Source organism: Haemaphysalis longicornis, unplaced genomic scaffold (genome assembly GCF_048455015.1).
Source record: "Haemaphysalis longicornis isolate Haplotype H1 unplaced genomic scaffold, Haemaphysalis longicornis Haplotype H1 scaffold_1, whole genome shotgun sequence".
NCBI lineage: Eukaryota > Metazoa > Arthropoda > Arachnida > Ixodida > Ixodidae > Haemaphysalis > Haemaphysalis longicornis.
Genome location: NW_027526203.1, coordinates 468,689,202 through 468,704,633, shown reverse-complemented (window position 1 = coordinate 468,704,633; position 15,432 = coordinate 468,689,202). Strand labels below are relative to the sequence as shown.

Here is a 15,432-nt window from a genome sequence, read left to right as displayed (position 1 = left end):
TTTCAGTGGCTTGGCCTGAAGGTTTGACTGCAAGCATAATTCTCACAGTTGTGTTATGTGTGCTGCCGTTTTTATTTTTAGGAATTACGAAACTACGTGCGGTATCAGCTCCTTTTTTTGCACTAGATAAGTACAGTACCTTTTAAAAAAACAAACAAGGGCATGTTCAAGCAGCCAAAGATGCCCAATGAGTAATTTTTGGGGGAACTGACATTGCTCAATTTCGACGCATATTTTTTTGTGCGATTTGCGGAGCAGTTTGGTTACTCTGTGCTTCCATGATAACTAGGTGGCATTACACGCAGGATTGAAATTTGTATTCTTGGTAGCAATGTTCTCTTTGTGCTTACCATGTCATGGTGGCAACCCTTTTCGGTTGTACTGTGTGCTGTTGTAGGCCCTCTTGCTCTCAACTTTCCACTGAGTTAAATATTGTTCAACTGTGCCAGCCTTGATGCTGATCCACGTACTTATCTTCAGGTATTTGTTACGTTCCAGCATCGAATAGCTTTTTGAGAGTAGTAGCTTGCTGGATACTCCTGCAAGCTCTTTCTGCGTTTTCATGGACAAGTCCTTTTGTGCTTATTTGAGAGAGTTCACGTAGGACTCGCAAATCCCGGAGAATAAACGTCGGAGGCAAGCATTAGATGAGTGTGAGAGCCAGATGTCCGACCGCACTGCTGAGTACCGGTATCGTGCCTTTGGTACCCCATCTTGGTGCAGCATTGGAGGCTGTCTGTTGTGCAAGAACCAGGTGGAGCTGTGTTGTTGGGGATGGGTAGGGGGTACAAGGCCGGTCCTCATGGCTACAAGTTCGAGGAAGGCTTTTCCAGAGGGCAGAGGACGCTTGGTGCGGGACCTCCCCTGCTTGGTAGTCCCAGCTGGAAGCCCGTGTGGTGTCGCCCCCTGCTTCCCACCACTGTCCACTGTGTGACGGCTGCCTCTGCGTTGCATGCAACTTGCACGTGACAGCCACCTCCCTGTCCAGTGGCCTCTTGTCTAGTCCTCCCTCCGCTATCTGCCTGGTGTGCGGTGTCTTCCTCCTCACCAGTCTCATGCCCAGCTTCACAATGCACTGGCTGCTGGGCATTCTGGGCGCGTCCTGTCCTAGTGGCACAGTGGGTTGACATCGTGTGTCGCGTTTAGTGGGGAAGAGGCTGGCAAAAATCATCCTGTCTGCCTTTGGGTCTGTTTCATATTATGAAGACTTTGTGCCTGTTTCTTCCATCATCATCAGTAGGGCCACAGGTTAAGCGGATGCGTCTTCAATTACGCCGAGCTTTTCCTTACACTTGCTGCGTAGGGAAGTAGTGAAAGAAGTTGGAAACGCAACTGGAACAAAGGGGGCAACTTAATTGTCTCTTTTTGTTCGATATACATATTTTTTAATCACATGCCAATCTTGCAATTGCCCTAGTGCTTAGGGCATGCATCTGCTGAGGTTGAGAGTTCAGTTTCTGGCAGCAATCAAATGTACCACTATAATTAATGTCTGGTGTGCATCCATTGTGGCATGCCTTCTAGCCAAGGTGTTTGAACACACAGAACCCCAATATTTACCTACAGCTGTAGCCACAGGTGTACCCAAGGGGACATGGTGGTGGTCATTGGCCATTTATGCTTCCATTTGCTTTTACTCAGTGTTACTTTTAATGGGGTCCTGAAATACCCTCCACCGATACATAGATGTACTCCCGAGGTCAAAAGTTTGCGGGACACGATTTCGACTTCCATCGTTAATTTCCGTGTTCTCTCTCTGGGACCTAAGCTCCTGCTATGCATAGGGTGGTGATACCCTGAAGTGTAATGCTTTGCTTACAAATCTAAATTAAGCGCTGAGACCCCAGAGAAATGAATGTCTAAAGTCGAAATTGTGTCCTGTAAACTTTTGCAGCAGTCATTAGTAATCACCTCCTTCAAGAATTTTGTTAATGTGGTGAATAGTAGCTGAGAAATTGTAAATCAAATATCGCGCATTGTTGCCGCAGTGCCTTTCCTCCTCTTTTCACCATTCGCTTCCCTCCCATGATGCTTTGCTCCTCAGAGGTGACATCTCCAACCATTTTCAGTTTTGCACTTCGCTGACTGCACCTTGCGGTGGTTGCTAATGGCAGTGCGTCAAAAAGGCAGCTCAATGTGGCGGAGAACTCGTGATCACAATTGCGCCAGTTAGGAATTCTTTATCAGCCGCATGGGGAGGATCGTACATATTTTGTTCTATTTCACGCAGAGCACACACTCTTTATCCGAATAGCACCATCTCACGTACTGCCTCACCAGTGTGGCGCCTTGTTTTGCGGTGTTGTGGTAATTCCTGCTGGTGGCTAGGCAAAAAGACATTTTAAGGCGGCAGAGAACCCGTGCTTGAAACGCCGAATCACACTGCTTTATCAGTCGCAATGAACAGCCTTCCTGGAAAGGCACAGAGCAAACAGCGGCGCACTCAGAGCACTCAGCAGAGTGTGCGCATGCTTTGACAACCTGCACCCACGTCTTGTAACGAGAAGTGTGGTAATAGAGTAAAAAAGGTCAATATAGACAAACATGATGGCGTGTAAGCATGCTGTAGGTGCCGCGGCAGCCCGTCGACGCTGAGCAGATGACGCTTCTCTGTGCCGGAAGTGTGAGAAAAAAGTTGTCCAGTAGCAGGGTCTCTGCTTTGTAACGCACACGAGACTCAACGACGTGCATGCGTTTGAATGGCAGTGTCCATAAACGCACTGGAAAGATGGGAAAAGGGCAACACACTTTTCAACGTGAGCGTGAGCTTTCCGCTGCATATGAAAGGGTTATACCCTACGTGGCACAGATGACATTGACCACCCAACTTAACGACTGTCCTTGTTCATTTAGTGTGCTCAAAATGCCTTTCAGGACCCCTTTAAAGTCACACGAAGTAGGAACTAGCTTTAAAGCAAAAAGTCCTAGTTTCTGCCCAAAACATTGTAGGCAAGGTTTTAAAACATTTTCAAGTGTGTTTTGTGTAGGGCAATAAGCAGCATGAGGGTCATGAAACTGCCGTCCTCTTGTATTCGTTGTGCTTTTTGTTGATTTCATTGTGTGCCAACTTGCCCGTGCAAAGGGCACAAAGATCTTAGGCTTCCACTTTGCTACGATTTGTAATTTTTTAGTTTATGGAGGAGGTTATGTTGCCAGGTGATGCATGTTTGCAAAGTAGGCATCTTAACAATACGCTAGTGAAAGGTTTTTTTCTTGCCTATGTCATGAAAAGCTCATGTGCACCCAGGCATTACTCAGACTGTAGAGTGACTTCTTGTTTGCACTTCGTGCAGCTTTGTAGCTACAGTACTACATCAGTTTGTCCTTGATGAAAGTTCAGAATGTGTCGTCGCCCACTGATACAAACTTTGGTTCACTTTGTGGGGCTTGCTTGCTTGCACTGCACGCGCACATTGGCAGAGTCTTCTTGAGAGTGCATCATTTGTGTGCTCCCGAAGTGCTTTCTTTTTTTTTTGGTGCATTAACATTTATTGAGTGCACCTCGGAATATCACCACGAAGCTATGGGTACACTGTAAATCTCTCGGAAAACGCAAGCGTGTGGGTATGTCCTAGCAGCAGAGTATGTTGTCAAAAGGAAAATGCACAAGTCAGGCACTCTCTCAGTACTGTGTGTTTATCAAGCAGAGCAGATGGAAACCATGGCCTTATGTCTGAAAGGGACACGGAAGTGAATTTTCAAACCGTAACTTGTGGTGTGGTTCAATTTACGTACTCTTCCGACTAGCTATTCAGGGGAAGTCGAGAGCTTTAGCTTTGTTTGTAAAGCCCAGAAAAGGGGGAACTTTGGGAACCCTTTCCGAACCACCACAGTCATTTCACACTGGTTTGTGAGGTGGATCGATGCGATTGCAGTGTTTGAAATTCTTGATTTCTGCCTAGTGTGCGGCTAATATTTGTGCAATTCTGCTCTTTGGACATGCCAATGTGTCTTGAAAGTTGATGTCACCAGATCGACAAAGAATATTACGTGAAGAGAACAGCACTTTTTAATGTACCCTTATTACAAGGAAGTGCGCGCATAAATTGGTCCATAAACCTTAAGAAAGTGACCGACTTAAAGCCTATAAATGAAACAGTCGTATTAGAAATCAAGCTGCTGTTGCAGTTCGAGATTTAGCGCAAACTAATGGAGCCACAAAGTACATTCAGTACACTTAACAAAAGAGTGGCACTGTTACTCTAGTGCTAGGAGACATGCCACTGAGCCTGCATTTGGGGACAATTTAGCCCGCCTGGACTCCTTCAGTGTGGACGTGTACAATAAGTGAACTGCTACTGTTAGCACCAGAGCGCAATTTTTGCCTCCTGTTCAATACTGGGTACAATGCCTCAGCATGAAATTGAGCCCAGGCAGTAGTGTGCAGTCTTAAAAAGGTGTGCCAAAAAAGGGGGAATAAACCTTTGATGTCATCTGGGCTGTCGTAGCAAAGCTGAGATAGCCTTGGCAGTGTAGCCCCATCATGCTTGCGCCATATGCAGCATGCTTCCTTGCTGTGATGGTTCTACCTGTTTTTCCTCCTGTAGCACTGTGCACGTGCCCGTGTGTGTGGGAGGCCTGTGACTGGAAAGTGCCTTACCTTGTCACATCTTCCCACTTGTAGGTCCGCAGGGCTAAAGCCGGCCTTCTGTATCCCTGGCGACGTTAATGTGAGCCACTGATAAGTGTTTGAGACAACTGGTTCTTGCTAACACAGCTTGCCAATCGGGGGGGCCTAGTAACACGGGGAAGTTGTGTTCAGCAAAAAGACAATTGCTGCGGGCACCCAGGATGTGTGAAAGCATCCCGACCAGTTCTGGGAGGCTTCGTACACAATCGTTAACTTTCCACCAAGACAAGTCGGCTCAAAGACTGAGCCGTGGGGACAATTCTGCGATTGTTCAGTGCAATTTGTGATGTTCTTGAGGAGCATGCGAATGCAAGCATGCGTGGGCATGTGGTGGTAATGTGGCATGGTTCATGGGTGTCTGGAGACTGCACCCTGCATTTTAGAAATGTGGTAATGGCCTTGCACGCTGTTTTGTGCACGGTTGGGCCAAAAGACGGCATGTGACATTTCAGAACTGTGGGCGAAGAGCATGAATGTGGCACATTTGCTTGTGAAGCAGCCGAAACCAGCATTCACCGTTGCATTTGCTGCTTTTTATACACGCAAAGAGCACGAATGTGGCACATGTCTTTGTGCAATGTACCGGCACATTTGCTTGTGAAGCAGCCAAAACATACCAGCATTCACTGCCTTCACCGTTGCAGCATTCGCTACTTTTTATACACCAGATTTTTTCACCTGGCCTCAGGTTACATGCAAGATGCTTTGTGCTTGCTGAGGTGGCAGCTTTGTTAGCAGAAGTGCACGGCCTTCAACACAAGCATCTGTGCTTGTATGTCTTGTCAGTTTTGACCGTTCTGCCTGCCTTCTTCTTGTTGCCATTTTACTTGTGTGGTGCTGGTGGGTGACTATGCCTTTTACTCCATGTAAATAAGTACCTGGGTTGGCATTTTTTTTTTTTAACAGTTTCTTAACCAAAAATATGCATGACAGCTGCGTCTATGTAATCCATTGCTCGTTGCGATGAAGTAGCCTTTTGTATTTTTGTAACACTTCCATCGCTTGTAGCAGTAACAGTGATGATCAGAGTCACCTTGAAAGTAACACTGGTGGTTGCGGTTTCTCTTCTTATCAAGAACACGCCCAATACCGGAAGACTCGTTGCTGAGCAGAGATGCTTTCAGAGTGCACTTCTGTGCAACTTGCCCATATTGAGAAACTGCTTAACTAATGCCATTAGAAGGGCACATTTCAAAACCCATCTTTATGGGAACTGAAGGCCCTTGTCAAGGGCTCCCTTTCCAGAACAGTCGGCATGCAGCGTGTGGGCAGGACTTGAATGCTGCACCAGTAGGGAGAACCACACCTATGGCGGCAGTTTCACAGTGTTCAAATCATCCAGGCATAAGCTTAGCTCTGCAGCGGAAAAACTGGATGGCCGTTTTCACTAGCAGCGCAAATGACGATCCATAGGCCAATTTTTTCCAACATTATCATCCCCTTTCTCGCATGTGTAACTTAGTTCTAACTCCTGACGAGTTCCCCCTAGCAGGTGTCAACAAGCTGCAGCTGCCTACGTTGGTTTGTGCGCACTGCACCGTATTGGCAGGTGCGTGCATGTGGCGGTCATTTTGGCAAGGCCAGCGTGTGCAGGGAGCGCTTTCACATGCAGAAAATGCTTCATGTTACAGCCCTATCCATTTCTTGCAAATAATGCATGAAATATACAAAGTACTCAGCTGAGCTGTCATCGTAGTCCACAATGTTGATCAGGGAAAAGGAGAAGAAACAATTAGGGCAGGTCAGGCACATCCTGAAGAAGAGCTGATTTTTTAAGCTGATACAGTTAAGAAAAGGCGTACTTTTAGAACAAATTTTGTTCTTGAAATGCGTTAATAGAGCACCTAAAAGATAACAGCACGTTTTGTCCTCGATTGCATCAAAGCGCCCAAAAGATAAGTTCGAATCCTGAATATGGGGTTTTATTGCTATGCTCACGTGTTGTTTCATTTGAGGAAAATCGTAGCTACCAAACAGACATCATCCAAACCATTCTGTGTCACCCGGCTGCGAGGATAGGAAGAAAGTAGTGGACGATATCATGATGTCATTAAAGGGACAGACAACCAATTTTTGTCGAGTATAAGTTCTGTATCCCAAATGATTGATTGTAGGGTTTTAACGCGCCAACGCAACGCAGGCGATGAGGCGCGCCGTAGTGGAGGGCTCCGGATTAATTTTGACCACCTGGGGATCTTTACCGTGCGCCGAAATCTCGTACACACGGGCGTTTTTGCTTTTCGCCTCCATCAGAAAAGCGGCCGCCGCGGCCGGGAATTGAACCCACGACCTCGTGCTCAGTAGCGCAACGCCTTAGCCACTGAGCCACCGCGGCGGGTTGTATCCCAAATGAAAGGGCTTCCCTTGAAACACTTTAACACAACACGGTTTTGCTGATATCGCCCTAGAACTTTTTAAATAAAAATTGTTAGATCTACGAGCTGTACGTGTCCTCACAAAAATAATGCTGGTAGCCATGACATACAGTAGCACGGCAACATACTTTTTGTCTGTATGTGAGATAAAAAGCGGTATGTATTTAAAAACTTGTCCCCAGGTAAAAAAATTTGCGAATTGCGGCTTTCTTATTCCTTTATGCGTGTTTTCTAACGACTAGTCTATTTCGCACGACGGCCCCATCTGTTGAGACGGACGATAGCTAGAAGAATGGCTTCATGTTGTGGAGGTCGGCAGTTCGATTCTCCCCGGGCGTGTCCTTTCCTTTTATATGAAGCTACCGTTGGTGTTTATGAAAACTGAAAACGAATATTTTGGCAGGAGAAACACCCCTGACACAGGCAGAATCGTCAAAGCTCCTTCACTGGGTCTTTTTACTGACCATTGCTGTTGGTTCAGGGTATGGAGGTGGAGGTTCAGTTAGCCACACTGAGAGCAACCCAGCGGTGGTGGGCGGCGCACCTTTAAAATTTTCAAAAGAATCTCTAAAAATACATATACAATTTAAGCTTATGCAAATACTTCTTTTAAAAGGTTTTCAATAAGTGACTGCACGTTTCAGCAGTTTCAGTAGCTGCAATGTGTGCAGGTCGTGTGACCGAGGCGCATATTGTAGTGTCCAGCTTCACGCTGCGAACTGCCACCCTGCAGATATCGGAAAGTTTAGTGCCAAATTAACATTATTTCCGCCAATTTGTTTGTGAATTGCCTGTGGTTACTCGACTATATAAAACGCTGGCTCTCATATGAGCTATAGAACATGTACGCGGCAAAAATCAGTGGTCCGTCCCTTTACAGGGGCCATGCAGACAAAACACAAGTTTGGTTCATTTGAAAGATTGCCTCGTTAGAATCATACTGACACCACTTTTAACGCAAACTTCGCTCTAGTAAGCTATATAATTAGGAAAAAAGGGAATGGCCATGCAACCCACTAGCTCATTTCTCGCAACAGAACCTATGTCATAAGCCCTGCTGTGCGATGAGGCCAGCAAAAGAAAACGCACATTAGGCAGAGCTTATAAGCTTGCCGAACGAGCTATTTGCGCTTAGGTGTAGGGCACATTCTTTTTATAGCAGTAAGAATTGTGGGTAAGAATTATAGCAGTAAGAATTTATAGCAGTAAGAATTTATAGCAGTAAGAATTTTATAGCAGTAAGAATTGTGAACGAACGCATAAACACCGAAGCAGTTAGTGCGGCACTTTGCTGGCTGAAACTGCTAACACAGCCGTCGGACGCGCTGTACTTGTCTGAAACAACACTGACTAAGTGGCGCAAGCAACACGGTCGCTTAATACGTCACGATGTTCATTGAGTTTTAGGAAACAATTAGTATGAACCCTAATAAAAATGTGGCAGGTGTAGAAGTCCGGCCAAAAGCAAAGTGTGAACGTCCCAGCCGTAAAATCAACCATCACGGATTAGCTCAGTAAAAATTGTGGGTCATCCTCGCATAGCCCACAATTCTCCCTGAAAGTGTTTTTGTCCAAAAAAAAATTTTTTCTTTTTCTAGCGGCCCTTTTACCTCCAGGGTTTAAAGCAAACTTACGTCTGTGAAAAAATTCATAAAAAAGTAACTTCTTTTAGAATGGCCACCATTTTTTGTGAACATCATGTTGAGGTCCTGGGCTGCTTTTTGCCGCATTTTAAAAATATTTTTGATTTTCTTTGCTGTGAGTACGCCATTCAGAAAATACACGATGTCGAACGTTTTCAAACATTTTTAGCAAATACGAGCACATTCTCTCAGCCAACGAAGCATTTGCACCTGTATCTCAGCATTGTAGACAATTGGTAAAAACTATATTTACAGTGAAAAAAGGTGAAATGCGCGAGAAAACGTTTTTCAAACTTGGAAAAATCTCCTTTCTGGGCCATATTCACCTTGAAATTGCGCATTGTTGTGCTCGCAGTAAAAATATCAAATACAAGCCATTCACTAGTACAAATGATCGCAGTTTATTTCAGAAAGTTTAATGAGAACAGTTTTTGTTTTAGCAGAGAAAAAAATTTCTGAATTTGTACACCGACACTAGTTCACTCCGTTATTCCACAGAGCGTCTTCTCTGCACGGCATGCGCCTGCCTGCATGAAAGACTCGCGAGCCAGCAGGTTTGCGCTACAAGAATACCTTTCCCCGCAGTGGTATTTGTAGCGTCAGTACAGGAAAGAGGAATAATTCGCGTGTTAGTGTGGAAAGTATAACGTGGAGCTAGCGGTGGTGCGCCCATTCCACGAGGACGAGTAACTCAACGGCTGGACATCAGATGTGCATTTAAAGCATCGGGTTATGCAATTCCCACTAACGCATACAAATAAATCCGTTTAACTAGATGACTCCGCCGCTGTTTATTTCATAATTTTCGGCATACTTAAAAGATACCACGTATAACATACCCTGCTTCTTTAAATGCACGTCCATGTGCAGCCTGCCGTTGAGTTACCCATACTCGTGGAATGGGCACACCACCGCTAGCTCCACGTTGTACTTTCCGCACTAACACGCGAATTACAGTCAAACCCGTTTATAACGAACCCGGCTAAAGCGAATTATGCTATATATCGAACAAAAAAGACCAGTTACGAAAACACATGTGAAACATATTCCTTATAACGAACGGCACATCTGATATATCGAACTCCGTCCACCTAGAACTGCCCCCGAAATCGCTGACTCGGAGCGGCGTCATTTCGGCTGAGGAGGGAGGGCGAGCGGCGCAGACAGGTTGTTGCCCTCTAAAGCGAGGTTTTGGCGCGACAACTCTCTCTCCTACCCAGGCGAGGCAAACGTTGAGAGCGGTCGGGCCCAGAAGCGTCGCTCGTCCGTGCATGGGTATCACGTGATCGCGCACTGAGCCTATCCGGCCACGGCATTTCGGTTTCTTCTGCTCGCGCGCCGGGCACTCAGCGTCCCGTCGGTTGTGAAAGAGCACGTCTCCACTGATTGTTCTGTGTTTCCGTGCTGCGACGCCTGATTGCGTGAGTACGAGCTTCCACGCTTCCACTGCCCTTGCAATGGCGGCGGGTAAGCAACGGCGAGCGTTGTCGCTTGCCGAGAAGGTGGATGTGATCCACCGCGTGGAGAGCGGGGAAAAAAAATCAAATGTTCCCGCTGCGTTTGGTATCCCGAGGAGCACCCTAAGCACAATCCTGAAGAACAGGTCGTCCATCGTAGAGAAGGCTTGTGAGAGGCCAAACTCAGACAACAAACGTATCCGGAAGCCGGCGTACGATGAGGTGGAAAAAACCCTCTATCAGTGGTTTTTGGATATCCGCGCACGCAACCTCCCCGTCTCCAGCCCCATGCTACAGCAGAAGGCGAAGGATTTGGCCGTCGTACTCGGAGTTGAAGATTTCACTGCAGGGACGGGTTGGCTGCAGCGGTTTAAGGACCGCTACGGGATTGTTGGGAAGGTCGTGGCCGGCGAAGGCGCTACCGTTGACATGGACATCGTGAGCAAGTGGGTCTCAGAAAAGTGGCCGGATATCACCTCCAGGTACAATCCTAGCGATATCTTCAACACGGATGAGACCGCTCTGTTCTGGCAGCTACTGCTAAGCAGAACTCTCGTGCACCGTAATGACAAATGCCATGGAGGCAACCATAACAAGGTGCGCATCACGATCCTGCTGGCTACTAACCTGGACGCCTCGTCGAATGCGGCCGCTTGTGATCGGAAAGTTCAAGTCGCCTTTGTGCCTGCGAGGGCGCGCGTATCTGCCTGTAACCTACACCTTCAATAAGAAAGCATGAATGACGTGTGCCCTGTTCGAAAACTGGCTGCGCCAGTGGGACCAGGAGCTTGCGAAGACTGGGCGCAAGGCCTGCTTGTTGCTCGAAAATTGTTCGGCGCACCACTGCGGAGTATCGCTGAAGCACATTGAGCTGTGCTTTTTCCCGCCCAACGCCACCGCAGCAGTTCAACCCCTCGACCAGGGCATCATTCGGGCTTTCAAGCACGGCTACCGAAAACGCCTCGTTGAACGGCTGCTGCAAAGCTTCGTGTCGGCCACGAGCTGAAAATAGACCTACTGGCTGCGATTGAAATGTTGAGCAGCGCATGGAGCGACGTGAGGCCCGACACGATCCGTAACTGCTTCCGGCGCGTAGGACTCATGACGGAACCCGCCCAGGCAGCTAGCCCGGACGAAGACGACCAACATTCTAGTCACGTTGAAGACGACAGCATCGGCGCACTGTGGGGAGAGCTCTCCAACGTTCCCGATGCTGTGCCGGAAGCAGTGTCCTTCGAGGATTTTCTCGCTGTTGACGACGACGTCGCAGTCGCTGGGAGCCCCTCGGACACTGACATCGTCACCGATGTGATGGCAGCTGGTGCTGCTGAAAGCACCGAAGCGGCAGAGGATGTCGCTAGCGAAAGCCGTCCAATGCTTAATGAAGCGCTTTCAGCAGTCGATGTTCTCCGCCGATATTGCTTTGAAATTGAAGGACACAGACTCGAACTGGTTGAAACGATGTCTCGTGTAGAAAATGTTGTGCTCGCTGACGCCACCAAAATGAAAGTGCAAAAAAAAATCACTGCTTTCTTTGCGAAGTAGGCAAATAGCTTTAGTAGCTTTATTGCTTAATAAATTGATCGTTTTGTGTGTGGTAAGTGGCATACTTAATTGTTTTCGTTTCGGCACGCAGCGTTTGGGGGGGGGGGGGGGGGGGGCGAGTCCCGCGTATAGCGAACTCGCACCAAAAAATTCGTTATAGGCGGGTTCGGCTATATCGAACTATTGGATATATCGAACTAATCGCGGCGCATATTACAGTTCGCTATAACCGGGTTTCAGTGTATTCCTCTTTCTTGTACTTACGCTACAAATACCACTGCGGGGAAAGGTATTCTTGTAGCGCAAACCTGCTGGCTCGCGAGTCTTTCATGCAGGCAGGCGCATGCCGTGCAGAGAAGACGCTCTGTGGAATAACGGAGTGAACTAGTGTCGGTGTACAAATTCAGAAATTTTTTTCTCTGCTAAAACAAAAACTGTTCTCATTAAACTTTCTGAAATAAACTGCGATCATTTGTACTAGTGAATGGCTTGTATTTGATATTTTTACTGCGAGCACAACAATGCGCAATTTCAAGGTGAATATGGCCCAGAAAGGAGATTTTTCCAAGTTTGAAAAACGTTTTCTCGCGCATTTCACCTTTTTTCACTGTAAATATAGTTTTTACCAATTGTCTACAATGCTGAGATACAGGTGCAAATGCTTCGTTGGCTGAGAGAATGTGCTCGTATTTGCTAAAAATGTTTGAAAACGTTCGACATCGTGTATTTTCTGAATGGCGTACTCACAGCAAAGAAAATCAAAAATATTTTTAAAATGCGGCAAAAAGCAGCCCAGGACCTCAACATGATGTTCACAAAAAATGGTGGCCATTCTAAGAGAAGTTACTTGTTTATGAATTTTTTCACAGACGTAAGTTTGCCTTCATCCCTGGAGGTAAAAGGGCCGCTAGAAAAAGAACAATTTTTTTGGACGAAAACACTTTCAGGGAGAATTGTGGGCCATGCGAGGATGACCCACAATTTTTACTGAGCTAATCCGTGATGGTTGATTTTACGGCTGGGACGTTTGGCATGGAATGAACCAGTATTGAAGCGCCATCTATGAAAATGGGTGATGAACAAGTTAACCGAACACTGGCACTTCAGCAGTATTGCAGCGCCATCTATGAAAGTGGGGGAAATACAATATAATCAAATCGGCACCTGTGAGATGGTAGCAGCCCTGGCGAGCAGGCTATATTTAGTTTTAAGGTCCTGCTCTTAATACATCATTGTCGAATGTCACAAAAAACACGATTTTGCAGAATTGAAATTTTGATTTAAAATATTTCATTTCTCAGTGAAGAAAGCATCGTTTGCTGCCGAACAAGCTCTTGGGGCACTATTTAATCTTTAGAATAACTGTATTTGTCTGCGTAGCCCCTTCAAAGAAATTTTTGCTACAGTGCCCATTGTAGCTCTGGAAAAGTAAAGTTTTGTAGCATTATTCTTCCAGACTCAGAAGAAGCAAATGTGCAGCGATTCTGAGAAAGGACTGCTAGTGCAGTAATCTGTCAGCATAGTGGATTAGATTAGTTGATGTGGATCGCTACGTAGCTGAACAAGCTTGGATGTTACGAAAGACCAGTGCAAGATGGGGTGCACTATGGTCAGGCATGTTCACTGAATTTTTTTCTCCAGCCGCAACTGTGCTGAGAGAAATGCTGCTGAATGAAAGTGCCAAAAAGCCCTTATGTAGAAAAAATGCACCACCACTGTGCCATTATTGCATTTCGAGGGGGAAAAAACGCCTGCAAGGACATTGCCCAGCGCGCCTCAGGCCACTGCCAAAAGTTCAGGGTTTCTTTCTTGCCGTGTTCCTCACAAACTGGTTTCGCCGTTCAGAATTGTAGACTAACAATATTCACTTAGCCTTCCTGATAAAAAAAAAAAAAAAGGAAATAGAAGAAAACACTTTTGATTTTATTTTTTCATTTCTCATCACGTAGCACGGTTTTACTTTCTACGTATCTAAATGAACGCGCTACTCCGTGCTCCTGCTAGGTGCTTTAATACTCATATACTTGTTACAAGCCGGTTACGAAGCTAATGCCAATTATACTCTCATGGAGAACTCGTTACCCGGGCTCCTGCTGCTTTTGCTCCTAACCACAGCATCCCCACCCCCCCCTGACATTACACTGAACCACAGACTGAACCGTCGAACCGTCACCTCCCCCCCCTTACAGCTCCCTATCACCAGAGGAGGCCTGCACGTGGCGCATCATCCACGCACACACCTTCCCTCACCGCACAATCCTACAGCACTCCCACCCCCACCCGTTTCCCTCACCCCGCTGCCCGCACTGTGGCGCACTGGACACGCACTTTCATTCCCTCTGCCAGTGCCCCAGGAATCCCTCCCCACCCCCCCAAGGCCTGGGAGCAGGCCGCGCTGAGCCCCGAGGTTTCGGACTTTCTGCTAGTCCCCTCCCGAGGCCTCCAGGTCGTGGCAGCCCTGTGGGCAGCCGCCACCGCCCTGTAAGGGGGAGCTCTTCGAATATGTTTCTTCTCTCGCTCTCTAATACAGTTCTCATGGCGACGTACTTGGTTGCAGGCATTAGATGCCACCCCAGTATATAGGGTGCCAACCTCAATTTCCCAAAATTAACCTCGTTATTAAGTGTGTAAAGCACCTATGTTTTTTTATTATTATTTTTTTTTAAGCCAATGTGGCGCAATGCAATGCAGAGGTAGAGCTTTCGGTCGCTCATCTTTAGGTCAGCATTTGGCAAGGGTTTAAGTCGTATATTTCAGCACTGTTGCGCTTGTATTTGATAGTGACATTAAATCGTCGCCACCATAGCTAATTTCATGCAAAATGCTTAGACCATCTAGAGAAAGACTACTGATGCCTGAAAAACCTTTTTTCTGTGCACTACCAACCACTCACACTTGCAGTCCTTCCCAAGTTCTGTTTAGATTTTGATGTAATGATAGTCTGGTTGTGTTAATAGCAAGGACTGAACCGGGCATGTGCAATGTGGGCGAAATGCCTGGGGTGACATTATACTTGTCACAGATTATACGATAAAGTATTCACAATGCAAGATTTGCGAGCTAGGAACTGTGACAGCACTTTTGGCTATGTTGGTGGTTTGTGTAGCACTCCAGGTCCCCTGCAACAAGGGCCTTCTTTCTTTCCACGTGCAAACCACAATGAGCTCCTGGGTACTTGAGAACTGATGTCCACATAGTCATGGCAGAGGCTTCGGGGCTTAGGAAGGGAGTGATCCAGAATATTCCAACCAAGGCTCGCGACACCCAATAATTCAAATCACCACACATGGTGCACAAGGTTAAGTGCTCCACACAAGGCTCTGGTTTTTGGGAAATCAAAAAGTGGCAACAGATATATTAAAAAAAAGATGCCACCCAGATGCTTTGCATCTTGCACGCGTCCTCTCAAGGGCAATATCACTGTTGATGAAACTTCCCCCATCAACAGGACTGGATATGTGCTATATGAAACAGAGTAAACCCATCAGTGTGAACAATTCTACTTTTCAGGAGGATGACAAGAAGAAAGTAAGCGTGCCTGTTGAAGAGGCAGTGGCCAAAAAGCGGCGTACACGAACTAACGAGTAGCATTCCAGCTACAGATCTTCTGTGATGTGTTGGGCGCATGGCCCAGTTTTTTTTTATTTTATGTTGCAACCAAAGCACTGCGTTGCCTCCGAAGTGAAGTGGACGTTTTTCACAACGAAAGGACAAGTGTTACCTTGTAGAAATTTTCACAGAATGAAGAGTTTGTGAGAGTTACTGCTGTACTAATTTTTCTA

At 46.6% G+C, this 15,432-nt stretch overlaps 1 protein-coding gene across 5 annotated transcripts in view; it reads left to right on the top strand.

Annotated features, from left to right (window-relative positions):
• The window catches only part of LOC144156227 (bromodomain-containing protein 8-like), a 97,340-nt gene that overhangs the window by 78,426 nt on the left and 3,482 nt on the right, over nt 1–15,432 (top strand). For 3 of the 5 annotated variants that reach the window (XM_077688131.1, XM_077688130.1, XM_077688129.1), the window contains one exon: nt 15,161–15,413. The exons of 1 other annotated variant lie outside the window; for it this stretch is intronic. In XM_077688131.1, the coding sequence (XP_077544257.1) occupies nt 15,161–15,238 (78 nt within the window). In that variant the 3' untranslated portion in view covers nt 15,239–15,413. Of the gene's footprint in view, nt 1–4,624; nt 4,671–15,160; nt 15,414–15,432 lie in introns of those variants that run through there. One more of the 5 variants, XM_077688132.1, reaches the window with a different exon arrangement.